The sequence below is a fragment of the Pelophylax lessonae genome (genome assembly GCF_965119305.1).
Source record: "Pelophylax lessonae genome assembly, chromosome: 6".
In the NCBI taxonomy this organism is placed as follows: Eukaryota; Metazoa; Chordata; class Amphibia; order Anura; family Ranidae; genus Pelophylax; species Pelophylax lessonae.
In genome coordinates, this window is record NC_138773.1 from 143,991,037 (window position 1) to 144,015,856 (window position 24,820).

The 24,820-nt window shown below is 49.4% G+C and overlaps 1 protein-coding gene across 3 annotated transcripts in view; it reads right to left on the reverse strand.

The window, feature by feature from the left end:
- Positions 1–24,820, reverse strand: part of VPS35L (VPS35 endosomal protein sorting factor like) — a 1,473,617-nt gene that overhangs the window by 1,341,887 nt on the left and 106,910 nt on the right. For all 3 annotated transcript variants that reach the window (XM_082262328.1, XM_082262327.1, XM_082262326.1), the window contains exon 5: positions 6,494–6,518. In XM_082262328.1, the coding sequence (XP_082118454.1) occupies positions 6,494–6,518 (25 nt within the window). The remainder of the gene's footprint in view (positions 1–6,493; positions 6,519–24,820) is intronic.

A 24,820-nucleotide genomic window follows, 5' to 3' on the forward strand; every position in this document is an offset into this window, starting at 1 on the left:
TCTGTCCCACCTGGCCAGGATCTCCGCTTGAAGAGAGTGCGTGTGAAATTGTGCAAATGGTATCGCCTCGAAGGCCAACACCATCAACCCCAGGGACCGCATACAGGTCCTGAGTGACGAGGATTTGTTAACAGTACATACAGTTTTTTGGTGCAAAGCACCCGTGACCTGCGCTCGGAGTGGTGTGAACTTTAGTCCACCTTATTAAGGTATTAAGAGTATTTCTGTAGCTGTGGACACGTCAACCCAGAAAAATGCTACGGCCTTGCTACCCCTTACACGACCTGGGAAGTCTGGAAAGACTGTAACAAACAAACACAAGGGCGCACCGGCCTAGTGCATTATCATTTAGATGGTTTATTTAAAAAATAGGATTAAAAATACTCACATACGAGTTCTTGTTAAAAGCATGTCACAAAAGGAATGCAGTCCTCAGTAAAGGTATCCGAGGATGAGTAGTCCCTTAGATTCTTGAAGGCTAACGCGTTTTGAGGCCTAGCTTCTTCCTCAGAGCCTTGAGGGACCTGACCTCGTTCTGTAGGGTCCAGAGCTTGTCCTTCAGCAAGAACACCTTTGCTTGAGCAGAGTCCAGAACCATTTCCAGATACTGGAGACGAACCTAAGGCGACAAGGTCGACTTCTGAATGTTGATTGTCCAACCGAACTCCTGAAGCGTCTGGACCGTAGTGGACAGATCGCGCAGCAGGCTCTGGCTGGCACTCGATCTTAATAGGAGATCGTCCAGATATCCCAAGACCGCAATGCCCTGTGCCCGCAACAGGCCCAGAAAAGACGCAAACACTTTGGTAAAGACCATTGGAGCCGAAGCGAGACCGAAAGGTAACGCCACAAACTGGTAATGTTCCTCCGCGATAGCGAATCGGAGGTACCTCTGATGCCCCTAGAAAATGGGGATGTGTAGATACGCATCCTTCAGGTCTATAGAGGTCAGGAACTACCCCGGATTCAGGGAGGCCACCACCGAGCGGAGTGATTCCATGCGGAACTTTCGAACGCGCACAAAGCGGTTCAGCACTTTTAAGTCCAGAATCGGACGCACTTTGCCCTCCTTTCTGGGCACGGTGAACAGATACAAATAAAAACCCCGAAACCTGTCCCGATGAGGCACCGGGATGATCACCCCCTGAGCGAGAAGATCCTGCTCCGCTTGATGTAGGTCCTGTAACCGCCCTGGGGTCAAATGAAGATTTGAGGGAAAGAATCTGTTCGCCGGCCGTGAAAGAAATTCGATCTTGTACCCTGACCAAATGATTTCCTGAACCCACCTGTCCGTGATTCGGAACAGCCAAGGTTGGAGGAAACCACGCAAACGTCCCCCCACACCTGTAACGGGTGAGGGCACCCCTTCAGGCAGAGGTGGACAGCCGCCGCACCGGCCTGGCCGGATTTTTGTTTGTCAAACCAGGGCTTTTTCTGCCTACCTTGGCCCTTGAAGGGTTTACCCTTGTTCTGCGCCTTGAAGGCACGAAAGGACTCTTGAGTAGTTTTAAAAGATGGGCCCCGCTTACCGCGGAAAATGCAGAGTGCTCTTACTACCCCCAGTGTCTCCTTTAACCAATTCGTCCAAGGATTCCCCAAAAAGGCGAGACCCCCGCATAGGGGATGTCAGCCACCGTCTTCCTGGATTTTTGGTCAGCCGACCAGCATTTTAACCAGATTAAGCGACGGTTAACCACAGCAACACTGGACAGGCGTATCGCCAAAGGGGCCACATTTAGAGACGCATCGCACAAATACATGACCCCACGATAAATCTGATCCACCATCTCCACTGTAGTGGGAGGGGCAGAGTTGGCCACGAGGGTGCGTTTTAGCACCTTGGTCCAATCCGCCACAGCCTGAGCCACCATCACAGAGGCAAAAATAGGCTTGAGCAAGGAACCCGCCACCATGTAGGAATGACGGGCAAGAGATTCCAGTCTCCTATCAGTAGGATCCCTAAACACCGGGGAGTCCTCGGCGGGGAGCAGGGTAGCTTTGTTCAACCTGGCCATCGTGTGATCCACTTGAGGAGGCACACACCAGCGCGCAGCCGTAGTAGCCGCAAAAGGGTAGAGAAGCTGAAACTTCTTAGGCACCACTAAGGTGTGTTTTAAATTACGCCATAGCTCATTCACCTTATGGTGAAACTCTGCGGGGCAAGGAAAAACCTGCGTCGTCTTGCGGGTCCTGTGTGTACCAAAAGGGGACACAACGCCCGGAGGAGTGGGCTCATCCTCCAAATGTAGTGTTTCCTTTACTGCTAGGATCAACTCATCCATAGCTGCGCATTCCTCGGGTGACCCAGAGGGGGGAGTCATCCACCCCTGCAACCTCCGCCTCCCCCTCAGACTCTTGCGGATCCGGAGAAGAGCGAGACCCCGAAAGGGGCACGCTACCTACAGCAACCATGTCACACTCAGAATCAGAAGTAAAAAGAAAAATCTAGGCCTTTTCCTAGCAGCACGTTCAGACATCAGCACATCCATTTTTGACACCAAAGTTGCCACAACAGCAGCAAAATTAGTGACGGCGGAGGATTCAGAGGACCCTGAATCCCCCACCAAAGCTGGCGGGAATTTGCTGTCCTGGGATTCCATAACAAAAAAGAAACGTTTTTTTTTTTTAATGTGGCCCTTTAAGAGCGCTGCGGACCCCCACAGCACACCGCTATAAGACTGTGACACACAGACCCCCCGTAGGGACAAAACTGACCAGGATGATTGCACAAGGCAGGACAGGAAAAAAAACAGCAGGACAGAACCCCACAAGTGTTACCAGCTTCTTCGGTCGGCTCTGTGAGAAAGGAGGAAGTCACCGCTGGAGTCTGAACTAGGCTGCAGGCCAAGGGAAAATGGATGCCTATGAAAACTAATGGGAGGCTTCAGCAAGATGGCCGCCGACATGTGCTCGGAACGATCGTTTGCCACACACAAGATGGCGCCGTAAGGCACGAAAATACACTACATAGCATGCTGTATGAGCGCCCACAGTGAAGCCAGACGTGCTGCCCACACTTAAAATGGCGGACCGGCGGTTTTTAACCCCGCAGCGGTCGCTGCATGTGTCTGCATCCCCAAGCACCCTAAAGTGACATTAGGAGAGGGACCCCCAAAACCCCACACAGCGCTGCTGTGAGAGAATAAAAACCCCCGCAGGGACCGGGACTAGGGAGCCCAAAATGCACAGACACAGGGGACACCAGGACTGTCGACCCCAGACAGAGGCCCCCAGGGTTCATACACATTTTCACCAATAAAAATCCATGACTTTTCCATGACTTCACGTAAATATTCATGACCTAATGTTTCATGAAATGTCTATGTATACATGTCACACCCAGCATATTTTTACTAAAATAAATGACAATCTTTGTAGTGTACAGTACATCAGCAGTTAGGGTTTCGTTTCTGGATAAAGCGTGACTCAAAATGGTCCCTTGTTTTACAGTGGATGAGATGGAAGCACCGCTGCCGCAGCTGGGAGCCAGTGTCACTTCAAGCGCACGGGTGAAAAGGCCAGCGATCGGATTAGAAGCTGTCAAGCAAGCAGCTGCAGACTGGTGCTTTGCACCTTTAGTGTGGCTAGACATCGCTGCCTCTCCCATGTTCGAAATGTCAAACGTTTTCCGACACACACTTTACATTTAGCGGACATGATACAGGAGGTGGTCAGAGGCTGCAGACATGATACAGGAGGTGGTCAGAGGCTGCAGACATGATACAGGAGGTGGTCAGAGGCTGCGGACATGATACAGGAGGTGGTCAGAGGCTGCGGACATGATACAGGAGGTGGTCAGAGGCTGCGGACATGATACAGGAGGTGGTCAGAGGCTGCGGACATGATACAAGAGAAGGTCAGAGACTGCAGACATGATAGAAGATAGAAGAGTACAGGGGAAGCAGAGAGCACTGGAGGAGGCTGAAGGGCACGGGGGGGGGGGGGACTGGAGAGAATTAAGGGGGGGTTTGGAAAGCATTGCAGGGGGGTTGGAAGGCGCGGGGGGAGGGAGCATGGAAAACCAGGGGGATGGAGAGCACAGGGGGAGAGGGGGGGACTGGAGAGCACTGTCTGGGGGGAACTGGAAATCACAGAGGGGGGAGCCAGGGAGCTGGATAGCACTGGGGGAGCCAGAAAGCATGGGGGGGGGGGGGGGAGAGATGAAAAGCACTGTGGGGAGCTGAAGAGCACTGTGGGGAGCTGAAGAGCACTGGGGGGGCTAAAGAACACTGGGGGGGGCTAAAGAACACTGGGGGGGGCTAAAGAACACTGGGGGGGCTAAAGAACACTGGGGGGGGCTAAAGAACACTGGGGGGGGCTAAAGAACACTGGGGGGGGCTAAAGAACACTGGGGGGGCTAAAGAACACTGGGGGGGGCTAAAGAACACTGGGGGGGGCTAAAGAACACTGGGGGGGGCTAAAGAACACTGGGGGGGGCTAAAGAACACTGGGGGGGCTAAAGAACACTGGGGGGGCTAAAGAACACTGGGGGGGCTAAAGAACACTGGGGGGGCTAAAGAACACTGGGGGGGCTAAAGAACACTGGGGGGGCTAAAGAACACTGGGGGGGCTAAAGAACACTGGGGGGGGGCTAAAGAGCACTGAGGGGGGGCTAAAGAGCACTGAGGGGGGGGCTAAAGAGCACTGAGGGGGGGGCTAAAGAGCACTGAGGGGGGGGGCTACCCATATGGAAGAAAAATATATTTCTAATATATTTAGGGGAAAAAATTTAGAAATATATTGAATATGGCCAAAATTGTAGCATTTCAAATATATTTCCAATATATTTGGGAAAAATAAATTAAGAATGTTTTTTTAAAATATATTTTAAATATATTTTTCTTCCATGTGGGTAAAGAGCACTGAGGGGGGGGGGGGCTAAAGAGCACTGAGGGGGGGGGCTAAAGAGCACTGAGGGGGTGCTAAAGAGCACTGAGGGGGTGCTAAAGAGCACTGGGGGGGGGGGGGGGGGGCATTTTTACATTCAGCGTATAGCACTGGTACAGGTAGGTGTCCTTCCGGGTCCGCAGTTTGCCCTTACTGTCAGTCACTGGCCAGCAGCAGCAGCCGAGATGACCTAATCAGGCAGCGGGGAAGGCCGGCCATGGTTTGCCTGGAGACACTGTGACTGGCTAGCAGCAGCAGTAACAGCCGGCAGATTATCAACCAATGAGGCAGCGGAAGCGTCACTGGAGGGCGGGCAGGCCGCATGAACGTGATGATGACGCCAAAGGGGGAGGTAACCGTTAAGTTTTCGCAAAACGGTTACCGCCCCCTTCCGCGTCATCATCACGTTAATGCGGCCGGCCCGCCCCCCAGTGACGCTTCCGCTGTCTCATTGGTTGATAATCTCTCGGCTGTTACTGCTGCTGCTAGCCAGTCACAGTGTTTCCAGGCAAACCGCGGCCGGCCCTCCCCGCTGCCTGATTGGGTCATCTCTTCGACTGCTGCTGGCCAATGACAGACCAGGAAGGACGCTAATACAGCGAAATGTAAATACAGTATGTGGCAATATAATTATCATAAAATAATTAAGCATCCGCTCCCCGCCACTCCCCGCTCCTCCACAGTAATTTAATTCCATGACTTTTCCAAAACCTAGTGCGTTTCCTAATTTTCCATGACCTTTCCAGGCCTGGAAAGTGTCATCTAAAAATTCCAAAACTTTTCCAGGATTTCCAGGACCGTACGAACCCTGGGCCCCACATAGAATGTACTTACCTGTACCCGATGGCGTGGGGTGCCTCATATCAAGCGGGAAACCACCCCCACCTTCAGATGGCAGGGGAGTGCCGCCAGCCAAAAACGCAGGACACTACTAGTGCACGGACGAACCTATGCTGTGTCCAGTGAGGTAGCCACCTCGCATGGCTGCCTCCCTGATGGACAGGGATGAGTCATTTGTGAGGCCAGGGCGAACACATAGCCTGCGAAACGCTCAATGGCGGGCTGGGGTTCCATCTGACCCTCTGTCCTGGAGAACCAGGACGGCCAGTCCGATTCCAAGCTCCGCAAACGCAGTCTTCATCCGAAGATCCACAAACTAGTGCTGATAAAATAAACAGCTAGCAATGTAAAGAAAAAATGACATCTTTTTGAAAATAAATCCTAAGAGAAAAAGAGAAAGGCTGAGACTGTAGCCTCAGCACAGGGAAGCCTATCCACTCCTGAAGCTAGGCAGAAGACAAACTGAATTGGGATGGCTATTGCAGGGGGGTATTGGACTAGAAGGACAGGCCCCATGGGTGTGACTATGTAGATTTATTGCTCTTTTAGAAGTCTTATGCCTAGAAACTCCTGTGGAGATGAAGTCAATACCCCATAAATGAAGACTGTATGAGTGGGCGGCGACTGTCGGAGGACGTAAGAGAAATGCAAAGTTTTTTTAAAAAAGCATTACCATTAGTAAGTATTGGCATCAAACTGACCTTTTACATGTATATTGTGTAAATAAAATTCACTTTTAAAAAGAATTGTAAAGAAAAATACTTACTTCTTTCTGAACCCAAAAAGAGATTCTAAAAAGAAAATCCACAGATATACCAGTTTAAGTAACATATAAAAAATATGTGTTTTTGAAACTACGATCTTTACAACATAATTCTGACTCAATAAAACTGGCCATACATTATACAATTTTCTTACAAATTTCTGTACAATCTCCTTGAGATTTACCTTCAACTATGTAGTGCAAGGGCCTGCCGGATTGGATACAAATTGAAAGTGTTGTAAAGGTTTGACAAAACTAAAGGAAAATTGTACAAATGAATTGTATAATGTATGGCCACCTGTAAACATGCATGTCTGCTATTATCAGAAATGTTTAAGAGAAATGGACTTACCTGTAATCTCCATCTCTTGGTACAGTACAAGACACAGGCTGAGCATTCATAGACCCTGATTTATAGGCTCGTACCTTCAGGTGATTGGACATGGGTAACACTTTTGAAGATGTTCCCCCTGGGCGTTTCCCCCTATAACCCTACCTCAATCGGCAAGTTTTTTTAGGTATGAGTAACCAAGAAATAGAAGGTAGGGCCTGTATTCTGTGCTACAAGATACAGACTTGCAGGCAAGTAGAAAAAAAAAAAACCTCTCTCCCCTGTAAAGTACAGGACACAGGTTGAATATTTATAGACCATTGGATTTCCCCAAGCAATGAATGCAAAGAGTGAGCAACAACTAAACACCACAACTGTGCCCACAGGTCCAATCAAGGGTCAGAAGACCCAACTTCAGAATGCTGCTATAAGAACCTTGCAGCCAACAGCTACATCAGCAGAAGATTGGATGTCCATCAGGTAGAATTTTGAATAGGTATGGAAAGGGGATAAGGTGGCGGCCTTACAAAGCTGGGCTACAGACACCTGTTGCCAGAATTCCCAGTAAATTTCCACCAACCTAGTGAGTGGGCATGAAAAAGCGCAGGAGGAGATTTGTCAATGAGTGTAAGCTCTATGCAATCAGTTCCTTTGAGTGGATGCAGGATGACCCTTGTGAGGGCCTGAGGTTAGAACAAAGAATTGTCTACCTGATAGAAGCTGTTGCTTTGAGGTAGACTTACAGCTCCGAATAAATCAGAACAATGAAGAGCAATTTCCTTTGGACCTTTTTGGTCTTCACTGAGGTGTAAGACTGTCAACACTTTAATAAGAAAGGATGATCTTGGGCAATGAACTACCTTTTCATTATAAATTAAGAACGAGTCAAAGAGTCACCAACTCTGACAGATGTGATAGCAACCAAAATGGTAATCCTCTTTCTAGCTGGCCATTGTAGAAGGGGGTTCTCGTGTTGCAGAGCCATCCTTCTTGCTCTGAGCTCCAGGGTGTGGATTCAAATCTTGGCTTCCACTGGGGACCATGTCTCCTGAGGGACTGGAACCCTATTTCCCCATCCTGAAAGACTGGCATCTGTTATGAACTTTGCAGTGATAAATGAAAAAGACTTCCACATTGTTAAAGTGGTTCCAAAGTCAAACCTTTTTTACCTATTACATTCTATGCATGAAGGTAAAAGGCACCACTACCTGTCCTAGCCTTCTGCCCCTAAACATATGGCTCCTCTCACCATTCCAGCGCTGTCCTGTCTGCAGCAGTGCACCTCCACTTTCTAGTGCCCTGAGTTTTTAGAAGGGCAAGATGAAGTGCTAAGACTTTTGTGTACTCTAGGAGCAGAGAATAGGCCAAAAGTCAGTGCAACAAACTGGAAATGATTGTCTCCCACTGCAAAGCAGAGAAACAACTGATGAGGTGGAAAGATGGAATATCTAGACAGGCATATTGGATTTCTGCGGATGTCAGGCATTCCCCTGGTCTCAGAAAGGCAATAACTGACCAGATTCCATGCAAATTTTTAAAATTTGAAAGTATTTGTTGAGGTATTCCAGGCCCAGAATAGGACAAATACTCACATCGGGCTTTGGAACAACTAACAGGTCTGCACAGAATCCTATGAGCCGGTCTTTTGAAGGGTACTGGAAAAACTACTCTCTGGGACGAGAGATCACTGAAATCTGATTGTCCTTGGGCAGATTTTGGCAAAAAAAAAGTGAAGGGGTAGCATTGTGAACTCTTTGCATATGAAACCACCAATTAAACCCACATGTCTGGCATGTCTATGATCCAGAGACAAACTAACAGACATCCCACACTCAGGAGAGTCTTTTAAAGGCAGTCTGAGCTGTCCAAACTGAGGATTTTAGAGGAGTGCAAATCTTTACTGGACCAAAATTGCTATAGAGTGCCCATTTATTTCTTTATGAATAGGGAAGGTAGTTTCAGATTCTAAAGATCGCTCTGTACTCAAAGTGGCAAAATGAGATGGAGATGAGTCGAATGCAAAAATGCATTGGCTTTTGTGCACATCAAAAAAACGCACATCCACATTAGCAAAGCATTTTGCATGAAGCTGCAGCTTTAGAAGTATAGAAGTCTGGGGGTGAGAAATCTTCTGCAGCCTCCTCCGACATAGCATCCGTGTCCTCCTTATGTCCTTTTCTAGGCCAGGAATCTTGGATTCCAACTCAGAGGGGCTGAAGAAGGGACTTGGGATAGATACCTGAATTAAAGACATTTTTTGTTCAAAGATTTGCAACAGATGATGAAAAATCTGCTTTTGTTGTCAGGTAGGCAACTTTTGTGCCCCAAACAGAACTAGAATCAGATGCAAAGATCAGAGTTAAAATCAGGTCCTGCTCCAGTGCAAGAGAAGCATAGTCATTCTAAGGGTTGAGAATTTTGCGGGCCTTCGGCAGGGCAAATGTTTGTCTGACGTTTTGCTCTGGCTCCTTTTTACTTAAGCTACGGGTGAGGGTAATCCCCTGTGGGATATCAGAAAAGGGTGAAAGAATATAGGATGCGGAATATCAAGTAATGCGTATTATACCAAACCAGGTGTAGATCATTTTGTAGCGAATTCTTTCTGGTAAAAGGTGAGGAGGAAATGCCCAAGTATCTTAAATAAGCTCTAGATGGAAGTATGAATCAACACCTGGTCATCCACCTAAGAAACCGAGAGGAGAGGAGAGGAGAGGCGGGGGGAGGGAGAAGAGGGCCCCTTTTCCTGAATCATACCAAGCCACATGCCCTTAACATAGGGGAGGGGGGTTGGGTTACAAAGCACCTTGTGTCCCCATATTGATGTGGACAAGGGTCCCTTTCCCACAACTCTAGCGTTGGTTGAGGGGCTCTGCGGGCGGAGGGGTTATCGGAATCTGGAAACCCTCAATTCCCAGCCCCCCACCATGTGAATGAGTATGGGGTAGATAGTACCCCTATTCATTCACTAAAAATAAGCGTAGTGAAACAAAATGGACAGTAGGCAGTTTTTGAAAATTTATTTAAAAAAAAAAAAAAGTGTTCCTCGGTGTAGATCCATCGTCAACCACGACACCCATCGCCACCGCAAAAAAAAAAAAAAACCTGCGATCCCTACGAAGGCTTCCACCATCTGCCAGCTCCACCGTCTGACAGCTCTTAATTAAGGGGCGGGGCCACCAGGTTAAGTCATGTCACAAGGGGACTGTGATATCACCGGGTGGCTATGCCCCTTCAGTATTTAGAAGCTGTCAGACCACTAGAGCCTTTGTCAAAACCGTTGTTTTTTTCCCCTTTTTTCAGGTCGGCGATGGGCATCATGATTGATGATAGATCTAAACCAGGTGACTGTTTTAAATTTTGAATAAAGAAACGATAAAAATAGAATTTTTTAAAATCTTACTGTAAAATTATTTTCTCTGAGTCCTCTGACAGTCGCCGCCCATTCATACAGTCTTCACAATTGGGTATTGGCCTTCTGCGCAGGAGCAAGCTAGGCAGTAATTTTGTTAATACAACAAACATTAACATATAGACACATCCACAGGGGGCCATCCCTCTGGCCTATATCCTCTGGCCTATATCCTCCAGCCAGCACCACTAATCTAGTTATGTAGCAAGCAGTCCATGAAAAACAGTCAACCCCCTCAAGAGAGGGGCAGGGGCGGCGACTGTCAGAGGACTCGGAGAAAATAGTTTTACGGTAAGATTTTACAAAAATTATATTTTCTCTTACGTCCACTGACAGTCGCCGCCCATTCATACAGTCTTCACGATTGGGACGTCCCAGAGCAGTGTAGATGTGAGGGGTGGGAAGACGCAACCTTAAAATAGGCAACGCAGCCCCCAGGTCAGAGAAAAGACTGAACTGAACCAGTGGGGTAAGTAAAGCTCAACAGCAGCTAACCCAGGAAAAAAAATGAAATAAACCCCATGACTAAGAGACATTAAAAAAAAAAAAAAAAAGTATGTCTCTTTAAACCACTGGCGGGCTCAAAACCTTGCAGCCAAAAGAAGCATCCGAGGATGCCAACACATCAAGTTTGTAAAACCTAGAAAAGGTGTGCACAGACGACCAGGTCGCTGCTTTGCACACCTGAGCCACCGACGCCTGGTGGCGAAAAGCCCAAGACGCACTAACCGCTCTAGTAGAGTGCGCCTTAACAGGGAAGGGAGGAACCCAACCCTTAATCGAATAGGCCTGCACAATCATCTGTTTAATCCATTTGGAAATGGTTGCCGCAGACGCCGCTGTACCCTTCCGAGGTCCTTCAGGAAGGACAAACAGACAATCCGACTTCCGGAAAGAGTCCGTAGCGGAAAGGTAAACTTTGATCGCCCGGACCACGTCCAAGGAATTACATAGTTACATAGTTACATAGTAGGTGAGGTTGAATAAAGACAATAGTCCATCCAGTTCAACCTGTGTAGGTGTGTGTGGCCGTAATCATCTCACATACCCCTGAATGTTCTGATCCTTGAGATGTACGTCTAAGAGTCTTTTGAAAGCCACCATACTTCCCGCAGAAACCACCACTTGTGGTAGAGAATTCCACAATCTTGTAGCCCTAACAGTAAAGAACCCCCCCACGTTGCCTGAGGTTAAAACGCTTCTCCTCTAATTGCATTGTATGCCCTCGAGTCCTCATACAATCCCTTCGACCGAATAGCTGTTTTTCTATGCCGAGATCACCATTGAGATATTCATAAATTGCTATCAAGTCCCCTTTCAGGCGTCTCTTCTCCAGGGAGAATAAATCAAGCGATTGCAGACGCTCTTCATAATTAAGGTCCTCCAATCCCCTAATTAGTTTAGTTGCCCTTCTCTGGACTCTCTCCAGCTCCAACACATCCCTCCTGAGGACTGGCGACCAGAACTGGACAGAATACTCCAGATGTGGTCGGACCAGAGTTTTATTAAGTGGAAGGATTATAGTCTTATCTCTGGAATACATCCCTTTCTTTATGCATGCTAATATTCTGCTGGCTTTGGCAGCTGCCGCTTGACATTGCATCCTATTGCCTAGTCTATCATCTACCAAGACTCCAAGATCTTTCTCCATTTTTGATTCCCCCAAGGGATCCCCCCTAATGTGTATTGTGCCATAATGTTTTTAGTCCCCAAGTGCAAAACCTTACACTTCTCCACATTAAACCTCATTTGCCATGTCGTTGCCCACTCCGTTATTTTGTCCAGGTCATTCTGTAGGATATCTGCTTCATGCTGAGCAGTCATTGCCCTGTCCAATTTTATGTCATCTGCAAAAACTGATATCGAACTACTGATCCCGTCCTCAATGCTGTTTATGAATATATTGAACAAGGTTGGCCCCAGGACTGAGCCTTGTGGGACCCAGTTTACCACCTCTGACCAGTCTGAGTATGCGCTGTTTATTACCACCCTTTGGAGACGCCAAGGCAAATTCCTTCAGATGCTTAGGCTTTGCACAAAGCAAAGTCAACACAATATCCTCATTGAGGTGGAAGGCTGAAACCACCTTAGGAAGAAAAGACTGGTTTGGTCGTAGGACCATTTTATCCCTATGAACAACCAGGTAGGGGGAGCGGCAAGACAGAGCCGCCAACTCAGACACTCTGCGAGCCGATGTGATCGCCACTAGAAAGGCAACTTTCTGTGACAACACAGGCAGAGGGATCTCTCTGATGTTCTCAAAGGGAGGTCGTTGTAAAACGGACAGAACCAGATTCAGGACCCAGGGAGGTAAGGGAGCCAGATGACGCACTCCCTGAATAAAGGTGCGAATCAAGGAATTAGACGCCAAAGGGCGCTGAAAAAGAATGTTCAAGGACAACAATTGGCCTTTGATTGTGGTCAGCGCCAGGCGCTGATCCACCTTAGTCTGTAGGAAAGCCAAAACCCTCGCCACTGAAAAGGAGCGGGGGTGAAGACCTTGTGACTCACACCAGGCAAAATATGCCCTCCAGTTGCGATGATAAATCTTCCCAGAGGAAGCTTTTCTAGCTTTTATCAAGGTAGGAATGGCAGCCGACGGGGTACCCCTGTCTTTCAAGACTTGGCTTTCAACAGCCAAGCCATCAAAGCCAGCGACTGTAAAGCAGGATGGAAGATCGGTCCCTGAGACAGAAGATCATTTCTTAGTGGAAGCAGCCAGGGAGGCTCGACAACCATCTGCATAATGTCCGCGTACCAAGACCGACGCGGCCAGGCCAGTCTGGAGCTATCAGAATCACCAGCATCCGTTCCGAGGCTAACCTGCGGAGGAACCTGGACAACATTTGAATCGGAGGAAAGGCATATATCAGCCGATACCGATGTCATGGCACCACTAATGCATCCGAGGCGTCCACCAGAGATCGCGAGATCGAGCCACGAACCTTTCCACTTTTTTGTTGAGACGGGATGCAAACAGATCCACGCCCGGAGACCCCCACCAGATACACAGAAGGTGAAACACCTCCGGGTGCAAGGACCATTCCCCCTGGTCCAGGGTCTGGCGACTCAGATAGTCCGCCTGCCAGTTTTCCACACCTGGAATGTGGATGGCCGAAATCGCTGAAACATGCGATTCGACCCAAGACAAAATCTCGGCCACTTCCCTGGCCGCCCGGGCACTCCTGGTGCCCCCAATGATTGATGTACGCCACGGCTGTGGCGTTGTCCGTCTGCACTCATACAGGGCAGCCCTGAATCCGAGCCGACCAACGGAACAAACAGAGCTTTATTGCCCGGAGCTCCAGGACATTTATCGGTAGGGAGAACTCCTCCCCCGACCACGTCCCCTGGGCACAAATCGTGCCCAGAACTCCACCCCAGCCCGACAGGCTGGCATCCGTGGAGAGCCCTCGTCCACAATAACGGCCGGAAGGACTTGCCTTGTGTCAGAATCGATGACTGGAGCCACCACAAAAGATCCAATCTCACCTGGTGGCTTAGAGAAATCCTTCTGCCCAAGACTAAGGATGCCTGTCCCACCTGGTAAGGATCTCTGCCCCGTAGCAGAGCCAACACAGAAGCCAAAACCTTGGTGAACACCCTTGGAGCCGAAGCGAGACCGAAGGGCAACGCCACAAACTGGTAATGCTCCTCTGTGATTGCGAAGCGGAGATACCGCTGATGACCCTAGTAAAAAGGGATGTGCAGATATGCATCTTTCAGGTCGATGGAGGCCATGAATTTCCCTGGACTCAGAGATGCCACCACCGACCGGATGGATTCCATCCGGAACTTCTGTACCCGCACCAAGCGGTTCAGTAACTTTAGGTCCAAAATCGTACACACCTTGCCCTCTCTTCTGGGCACTGTGAACAGATTGGAGTAAAACCCCCGAAACCTGTCCCACGGAGGGACCGGCACGATGACCCCTTTGGCGAGAAGATCTTGAACCGCCCGTTGTAGATCCCAGAAACGATCGGGAGTCAGATGGAGATTTGATGGAAAGAATCTGTCTGCGGGGCGAGATCAGAATTCGATCTTGTACCCTGAACGAATGAGCTTGCGAACCCACCTGTCCTGAATGTCAGACAGCCAGGGCTCGGGAAAACAACGCAGACTTCCCCCACCCCTGATACGGGTGAGGACGTCCCTTCAGGAAGGGGTGGACTGGGTTGCCTGCCCAGCTTGACCCGCCCAAAATTTCTTGTGACCACCAGGGGACTTACCCTTTTCCTGTGCCCCGAAGGCACGAAAGGATCCCCCCGGTTAGTCTTAAAGGAGGGACCCCGCTTAACGTAGGGAGATTTACCTTTCAAGACTTGAGGCAAGAAAGTACTCTTACCCCAAGTAAGCTCCCCGATCAGCTCATCCAGAGAGTCACCAAAATGACGATCCCCCGCATAAAGGATGTCAGACACTGTCTTCTTAGAAGCGGGGTCGGCGGACCAGCTTCTCAGCCAAATAATGCGGTGGATTGCAATCCTTACCGCAGATAGACGTGCGACCAAAGGAGCCTCGTCCAAAGCCGCGTCACACAGGTACATCAAGGCTTGTGCCATTTGATCCAACATGTCCAGCGCAGCAGCAGAAACCGACTCTGCTACCAGAGTGCTCCTAAGCACCTTGGCCCATTCTGCGATAGTCTGAGAGACCATCACTGAGGCAAACACCGGTTTCAGCAGGGAACCCGTCACCATATACACGTGGCGGGAAAGCGTTTCCATCCGTCTAATCTGCCGGTCCTTAAACACCGGGGAGTCTTCCACGGGCATCAAGGTGGATTTATTCAGTCTGGAAACAGTGTGGTCCATCTTTAGGAACCACAGTCCAGCGAGTATCAACCGAATCCACAAAGGGATAACGGTACTTAAATCTCTTAGGTACTACCAGCGTCTGCTTAATGCGACGCCATTGGTCATTTACAGTTTCCTGAATCTCTTCGGGACAAGGAAAAACCTGACCCAACTGCAGGGCCTTGCGGGTCCCGAAGGAAACCTGCTTACCTGCCATGGAGGGCTCATCATAAAGATTTAAAGTCTCCTTAACGGAGCTAATAAGTGCGTCTACCGCAGCGCGGTCACGTGCTATCGCAGAGGAAGAATCCTCCTCTTCCACATCCGACTGAGAAGAAGAGGACCACTCAAGGGGAAATTCGCCCATGGCAACCAATTCAGGCTCTGAGTCAGAAGACTGAGAGGGCATAGGCCGTTTCTTTGTAACTCGGTCAGACATCAGCAGATCAACTTTTGACGCTAAAGTCACAAGTGCAGCAGATAAAGAGGCTAAGGAAGTGGGATCAGGAGTATCTGGAACCACCAACTAGGTCTGTGGGGAATTTGCTATCCTGAGACTCCATATTAGCAAAGTGCAAAAAAAATGACACTGGCCCTTTAAAACGGCGGTTCCTGTGGAACCCTATAGCAAACTGCACTACAGGTGGAGACCCTTCCCTTAACTAAAGCTAAACTGACAAAAGAGTGCTAGCAGAAATATAGCCAGAGAAAACCAGTAAAATCCCCCCACAGTGTCCCAATACTTGCCACGCTGCTTTTGAGAAGGCTGATTATAAAAAGGAAGTGACCTCACGCCCCTAGAGGCAAAAGCCAGCCCTGAGCCACAAAAAAATGGTGCCTGATAAGAGTTCAAATGGAGGAAAAGCACTTAGAATATGGCCACTGCCCAGACAGGACATCCGCTCACACTAAAGATCGGCGCCGGCGGCCGGGCGAAACAGCGCCAAACGCTGCAGAAAATGCCCGCACTGGCCCCCACCGGGATCTGCACAGAGCATCCCCGGGGAGAAGGAAGCCCTCAAACCCCCCCCCCCCCCCCCCGTATGGCGGTCTGCACCGCAGGAGCGCCCCCGCAGGGACAGGGAAGGTAAGACACAAGGGGGCATGAGGGGGATATTACAGCAAACTTGACATGTACCGCCATCCCCAGAGTGGGCCCACTCAATACCCCCTCAAAAACCTGTTCCCAGGGACAGAGGGGTAGTAGTACTCACCATATCGCAAATGTGGGCACCGCTCAGACACTGGAGACCTCCCACATGGGTGGGGGTGCCATCAGCCAGGAAGGATGCTAGCAACCCTGGGCGTTCCGATGTTGAGACATCCCAGCGAAGACAGAAAAACTTTGCAGGCTCGTCCCCGCTTCTAGGGTCACTGTCGTTGCGAGGCCTGGGCGTGCCAAAAGCCTGCGACGCTCGATGGCAGACTGCGTCTCCATAAGGTTCTATATTAAGCAGTACGAGGCCCAGTTCTGCTGATGCTTGTAGTCTCCAAATTCTGACTAACTAGCATAGGTGAGAAAAAATAAAAAGCTATTCTTAAAAGAAAAAATACTTTTCAGAAATAAAACAAGAAAAAAACTGACACACTAGGTCCCAGCAGGGAAATCCTAGCCTACTCCTGACGCTAAGTAGCAAAGAACTGGATTAGAGTGGTACTGGCTGGAGGATATAGGCCAGAGGGACGGCCCCCTGTGGGTGTGTCTATATGTTAAGGTTTGTTGTATTAAGAAAATCACTGCCTAGCTTGCTACTGCGGAGAAGGCCAATACCCAATCGTGAAGACTGTATGAATGGGCGGCGACTGTCAGAGGACATAAGAGAAATGTTTGTTTTTTGAATGAGTAGGCTTTTGTTAAAAGAGGCTTCCAGATTTCTATAAGCCCCCCCCCGCTACCACCGGCCAGGGTTGTGGAGAAGAGGCCCTTGTCATCAACATGTGGACACAGTGCTTTGGGGGGTGCCCCAAAAAACCCTCCAAGTTTAGGGCATGTGGCCTGGTGTATAGTTCAGGAGAGGAGTGGGAGGGGGGGGAGATGAGTAAGCCTCATAATGGGTCTCAACTCCTCCTACCCATAAAAATATTGTGGGGTCCGCGCCAAAATCCCTACCAGACACTTATCTGAGCTTGCCGCCTGGCAGATCAGAAAAGGTCCTGACCTGCCAGGATGCATGCTCAAATAAGGTACTGGTATGGATTATGTGGGGTGGGGGGCCCCACACCATTTCTTTTTTATTTTGGAATGGGGTTTCTCTTAAAATCTACACGAGAACTGAAGGGCCTGTTAATGATTGGGGGGGCGCCACGCTGGGTTTTTTTTTTCCCCATTTATTTAGCTTTACTGGCATTCGAAACGCTTTACTGGTCCAGAGAATTGAAATACCAGGGACTTTCTCTCCTCTTCTCCAGCGACGGTGCTAACCAATTAAAATGCCTCCTATCCATACAAGCTGAGAGGTACGCACAGGCGATTAAGCCACAGGGATTTCAAAATCCCGGATCGGTACAGTGGCACCCGATGTCTTACAGGCGGTGATCGCAGGACTCCTGTATTGCGGGACCGGGGGGGGGGGGGGGATGGGGAGGGGGAACAGTAAGTTTACTTACAGATTTTCTGTAAAGGTGAACTTACCCTTTAAGGATGTTCCTAACCACTTCCCACCCAAGAACGTGCCCGTACATCCTTGGGTTTCAGTGGTTATACCGGGATTATGCCTGCCCCTTCAGGCATCATCATAGTACCGTTATTTGTAGCCAGCGATTCTCTGCAAAGCAGAAGTGATCCGAGTGGCTGATTAGCCACTTGATCACTTCTGCGGGTGGAGGAAGGAGGTCCCACGCCCCCTCCAGCCGCCTCTTCCGGGCTCTCTGGTCCCATCGCGGAGCTCAGGAGCGATGCAGCCGGCAGCAATGGCTGCCTGGCATGGAGAGAAGAACTGACGTCACCGTTCCCCTCTCTCTGCAACCGTGGAAACCATGAGCGATGAGTGTTCATCAATTCCGCCCCTTTGTTTACCTGCCCAGCAGCGGCCTGGGAAGCAGCCCATTGGACCGATCTTGGTTCGACCAGCTGCATGGGGGGCCAGAGGAGAGATTTGGGGTCTAATAGCCCCCAAATCTCCCCATAAAGAGGACCCGTCACGGACGGCCCATGCTATCACAAGGGATGTTGTTCATCCCTTGTAAAAGCAATAATGTTTGTACAAAAAAATATATATATTTTTAAAAATAAATAGTGTAAAAAAAAAATAAAAAATTTGGTAAGAAATAAAATTTATAGCACCCCCGCCCCACCGTGCTTACGCACAAATGCGAACGCATACGTTACTCCCGTGCGTATATGTAAATTGTGATTGCACCACACGTGAGGTATTGTCGAACATCAGAGCGAGAATAACAATTCTAGCACCAGGCCTCCTGTGCCACTCTAAACTGGTAACCTGAAAAGGCGTTTAAAGCGTCGCCTATGGAGAATTTTAAGAACCGCTATTTCACGGGAGGATGCAATTTAAAGTGTGACATGTTATGTATCGATTTACATCATCGTTCACATTATACAAAAAAACTGGATTTTTGACTTACCGTAAAATCCTTCTCTTAGGTTCATTGACGGACGCAGTCCTCTGACGTATATCAGTAGGGTAATACCGCACCCCTAAGGGAGAAGGACACTAAGCAGAAATAATTTCTGGCTACCCCTATGGGCAGTCCCTGGGGGTATACCCTCTCTCTTCCTGCAAAGGATGTCAGTTTTGTATCATCAAAGCAGTGTCAGAGAAAAGCACACAAACCCATTCAAAAAATTAGAGGGGGGGGGGGGGTATTGCGTCCGTCAATGAACCTAAGAGAAAAGGATTTTACGGTAAGTCAAAAATCCAGTTTTCTCTATCTTTCATTGATGGACACAGTCCTCCGATACATATGGGGACGTGCCAAAGCAGTACCAAAATGAGGGGTCGGAAACGCAGAACAAAGAAAAAAACAGTCCCCAAGGCCAACCAGGCAACACAGGACACATTAGAACAACCAAATGAGGTCCACCTGAAAAACAGAAAAAACACCCTCAAGGAAGGCCAAGGGGCCCCTCAAACCGCAGCCTGCAAAACATTGCGGCCAAAGGAGGCATTCGCAAATGCCATCACATCCACCTTATAAAATTTGGTAATGGTGTGAACAGACGACCAGGTCGCCGCCTTGCACACCTGAAGCAGACGCCTGATGGCAAAATACATCGCCCATACAACATCCAGGGTATGCAGAGGAAATTCCTTAGGATATTTAGGCTTAGAGCACAAGGAAGGTAACACGATGTCCTCATTCAGGTTAAAACTGGAAACCACCTTCGGCAGGAAAAACGGATGCAGCCGAAGTACCACCTTGTCCTTGTGAACCACCAGATAGGGAAAACGACAGGACAGTGCCGCAAGTTCCGACACCCTGCGCGCAGAAGTGATATACACCAAGAAGGCCACCTTCAGAGACAAGGTAAGCAGGGGGACCTCCTGGATATTCTCAAAGGGAGGCCTCTGGAGAACCGACAGCACCAAATTAAGATCCCATGGCGGTAGCGGAGGTCGCACCGGAGGTACCTAGTGTCGCACCCCCTGGATGAAACTACGCACCAGGGAATAGGCGGCCAATGGCCTCTGGAGGAAAGTAGCCAAGGCCCAGACCTGACCCTTGATAGTACTCAAGGCCAACTTTTGATCAACTCCCCATTGAAGGAAAGCCAAGATCCGAGCCACCGAATAGGAGCGAGGGTGGGTCCCAAGGGACTCACACCACACAATGTATGACGTCCACATACATTGATAAATCTTGCTGCAAGTCGCCTTCCTCGCTTTTAGCAGAGTGGGAATCACTTTAGCATATAAACCCCTGTCCTTCAGCACCTGGCTTTCAACAGCCAAGTCGTCAAAGCCAGCGACTGTAAAGCAGGATGGAAGATTGCCCCTGAGACAGCAGATCCTCACTGAGAGGAAGTCTCCACGGGGCGTCTGCGACAAGCCTGACCAAGTTGGTGTACCAAGCGCGACAAGGCCAGTCCGGAGCCACAAGAATGACCAGAATCCCTTCCACCTCTATCCTGCGATGAAGTCTTGGCAGCAACTTGAGAGGAGGAAAGGCATACATCAGCCGGTACTGGCCCAAGGGGGCCACCAGCGCGTCTGACAGAGGGTCCCAGGAGCAGGCCACAAACCTCTGTACCTTCCTGTTGATTTGAGACGCCAACAGATCCACGTCCGGAATGCCCCAGCGAAGGCACAACTGTTGAAACACCTCCGGATGCAGGGACCACTCCCCTGCATCCAAGGCCTGGCGACTGAGGTAATCTGCCTGCCTATTTGCCACTCCAGGAATGTGGACCGCGGAGAGAGCTGAAACATGGCGCTCCGCCCAACGTAAAATGTCTGCCACTTCCAGGGCAGCAAGGACACTCTTGGTGCCCCCTTGATGATTTACGCAAGCCACAGCTGTGGCATTGTCCGATAGAATGCGCACTTGACAACCCTCCAGACGGCCGGTCCAGTGCGTCAGGCAAAGCCGGATCGCTCTCAGCTCCAGGACACTGATCGGCAATCGAGATTCCTCAAGGGACCAGACTCCCTGAGCCGAGTCCTGATTGAGGACTCTCCCCCCCCCCCCACCTGGACAGACTCGCATCTGTGGTGACAACTGTCCAGTATATAGGGAGAAAGGATTTCCATGACTGAAGCAACGGGGACAGTAGCCACCAGACCAGTGACTCTCTGGACCTGCGTTTTAACCGAATCCGAGAATCCAGGTGTTTGTTCCACTTGAGAAGAATTTCTTTTTGAAGAACCCTCATGTGGAACTGAGCGAATGGGACCGCCTCGAAGGATAACACCATCAGTCCCAGTACTCTCATACAGGCCCGAGATGGACAGCCAGTCGTTGGACATCAACAAACTAACTGCTGACTGGAGCTTCTGGAGTTTCTCCCTGGCAGAGAACGAGTCCAAGGTCAGGCCCAGATAGACCAGTCTCATGGAAGGGGTCAGAGGCGACTTTCTCAGACACTATCACTCCTTGCTGTAGCAAGTCCTGCACTGCCCCATAGAGCGCTCGCACGCGATCCGGGGATAGGCGGACATTGAAAGGGAAAAACCTGACCGGAGGAACGCAACGAAACTTGATCTTGTATCCGGACCACACAACCTCCCAAACCCATTCTCCCCCCCCCCCCCCCCGTACCACCTTTAATAATGTCATCCAGGGTAACCCCTAACAGGCGGTTCCCCTGAAAGGGGAGCTCCGTCAAGGCAAGCCTGATCTGCAGACCAACACTTCAGCCAGAGCATACGCCTCATGAACACCACCGAAAAACAACAGACGACCTAAAAGGGAAGCAATGTCCAGCACAGTATCGCAAAGCAAACTACAGCGCCTGCACCATCTGGTCCAACAGTTCCCCAAATTCAGGAGGGACAGGCTGGCCCTCCACGTCACGGCGTAGCAGCTTCGCCCATTCAGTCACCGTTTGGGTGACAAGTGCCTAAGCAAAAGCAGGCTGTATTGCAGTCCCCGCCATAGCGTACATGTTGTGGGCCTCAGCCTTCGCCCTTCTATCATCTGGGTCCTTAAAGGATGGGGAATCTTCTACCGGAATCACGGTAGCCTTGTTCAGTCTGGAGACCAGTGGATCCACCTTAGGTGGCACCGACCACTTCTTCACCAGAGACTCCTCAAGAGGGTAGCGTCTGGTAAACTGCCTAGACACCCCGAGAGAACATTTCAGCCGCTCCCACTCTTTGGAGAGCAGGCCAGCAAAATAAGTGGGGAAGGGAAAATACTTTTCCACCCTTGGAGGCTTATGGGTGCCGAAGGAAACCCGCGCCCCAGGAGCAACGAAAGCCGCATCCTCCAATTTTAGGGTTTCGTGCACTGGAGAGAGGGAGGGGTCACAACAGGACAGAGGGAACCCCTGGAGTGTGAGGGTCCGACCATCCCAGCGAGAGGGCCTGCGTCCACCCCCAAAATCCGCCAGGGAGGGGGGGAAACGTTTACGCACCATACCGGAAACACAGGCGGGCGCCATATCATGACAGGACCCCACGCCACCGGAGTAAGGGGGCTGTCGGCCAAATAGGAACGCTGTGACATAAGCCTAGACCCGGTCGTGTGCTTCCTGGCAAGACGTTTAACTCGCGGGGCCAGTCCCCGTCCAGTGGGACTATGTCACGGCCGACCCAGCTGGCCAGACTGGGGTGACCACTGGATATAGGGATCCAGCCCCTCGAGCAGCCCGGCATAATTGCTTGAAGATCTCACAGGATAAACGTTCCGGAGGAAAAAAAAGACTTGCTAAAAATAATCTACATAAAAAAATTACTGCCAAAGATCCCAGCAAGGAACTAGGTCCTTACTCCTGTCTAGGCAGATTGAAACTGACATCCTATGCACAAAGAGAGAGGGTATACCCCCAGGGACTGCCCATAGGCATAGCCAGAAATTCTGCCTAGTGTCCTCCTTCTGTAGGGGGCAGTATTAGCCTACTAATCGGCATCAGAGGACTGCGTCAGATACACCACATCCACATGCTTACTTTTATCTAGGTGGCAACTCAGGGTTCCAAGTAATTTTCCAGCAAAACAAGTCGATTTTTACATGTAGGAGCAAAGTGTTAGAATAGGCTTGGGAAGAAGTTGGTTAACAACCAACTATTCTTCACACAGAATTTGAATAATTCTGAACATTTTTAAACACATTTTTCGGTTCTGCACGTCTAGAGCGTGAGAACTTCGACAAAATTATCACATTGGTCAAAGTCGTAACAAAAGGCGCACTCATCCAAAGTCGCATGGTAAAGTCACAATGGAAAGCACACGATTTTTAAGTTGCACGGGTGTAAATGAAAACTTAGGGAGAAAAGGTCTATTGCCTTAGGACACTAGCAAAAAACACTAATGGAGTGGAGTAGGGCTATTGCATCCAGGGGACATGTCCTCAAAGACTTTAGTGTCCAATCATCTGAAGGTAATAACCTTTAACCCAGGGTCTATGAATACTGAAACTGTGTCCTGTACTGTACAATTAAGATACTGTAGTAGAAGAGGTTAGAGAAAGCTAAATGAAAAAATGATCAGCAGATGAGGCAATTAAATGAATATGAAAATCGCAACTCTTCCTGTAAAAAACATAATGGGTCCCAACTCCTCCTACCCTTAAAAATGTTGGTCTATTAAAAGGATGTAGTCACAAAAAAGTGCAGCGCTCTCCTTCAATAAAGTGTATTCAAATTATAGTGCATAAATATCTGAAAACAGTGTAAAAATCATCTATGATGATCATCTATGAATTAACGCGAGTCTATCTTTTCTTTTAATTATATATACAATCCATCAATAAATGATTCAATGTCCGTGAAAAAAAGGGGTGCAGTCCCATACACCAGAAACTCTTCAGTAATTGTCTCTCATCACCACAGTGCCCTTCACCCCACCTATGGGTGTCTTCTCATCTGCTTGGAAGGACCTCACTAATTAAAGGAGGTCTATATGCACTTTGCAGTGTTATAAGTGGCACCGCTCCCACTGGCTGTACTTTCAAATCTGTGGCTCTCAGCGTGGTGTCAATCATATAGAAGGCAAGAGGAAAGAACCATAGTGCAAATCGCTCCATATCTTCTTTGACCCTTGGGACGTCCCAAAGCAGTGTCAACATGAGGGGAAGGAAAAAACACAGCAATAAACATATTTTCCAAAAGGGCTAAACGTAGCCAACAAGATAAACCAGGAGCTGAACCAGGAACAACTGGAGCTTACCTGCCAAAGAACAATACACCCTCAAAAAGAGTACTTCCACTTTGTAAAACTTTGAGAATGTTTGCATAGACAACCAGGGGGCGGCCTTGCAAACCTGGACCATTGACGCCTGATGACGGAAGGCCCAGGAGGCAGTTAGCGCCCTCGTAGAATGCGCCTTAACAGGGAAAGAAGAAACGTGACCCTTGATGGAATAGGCCTGCACCACCATCTGCTTGATCCATCTGGAAATGGTTGCAGCAGATGCGGCCTGCCCCTTACGAGACCCATCCGTAAGGACAAACAAATCCAATTTCCGAATCGACTCAGTCACCGCTAGGTACACAGATTGCCCGATCCACATCTAGGGAATGTAAGGCAATCTATTTAGGATGCTTAGGCTTCGAACCCAAGGAAGGCAACACAATGTCTTCATTCAGGTGGAAACCCGAGACGACCTTAGGAAGAACAACTGGCAGGGATGTAGCACCATTTTGTCACTGTGAACCACCAGGACAACACAGCCAACTCAGACACCCTGTATGCAGAAGTGATAGCCACCAAAAAAGGTCACCTTCTGTGACAAAGTAAGCAGCGGAAGTTCACAAATATTTTCAAAAGGCAGTTTTTAAAGAACCGACAATACCAAATTGAGGTCCACAGAGGAGCCAGGTGGCTTACCCCCTGAACGAAATAGTGAATCAAGGAATTTGTGACCAACGGGCATTGTAAGAAGATTGCCAAAGCGGAAATTTGACCCTTGATGGTGCCCAGAGCCAAACGCTGATCTACACCTCTTCGTAGAGACTCCAGCAGACTAGACACCAAAAAGGAACAGGGGGAGGGGGAACCCCCCAAGACTCACACTAAGTAATGTACGCCCTCCAAACTCGATGATAAATCATCTTAGAAGTATATTTCCTAGCTTTTACCAGTGTAGGAATTACCGAATCCGACAACCCTCTGTCCCTCAGTACCTGGCTTTCAATAGGTCCACATCGGGAGTCCCCCATCGGAAACACATTTGTT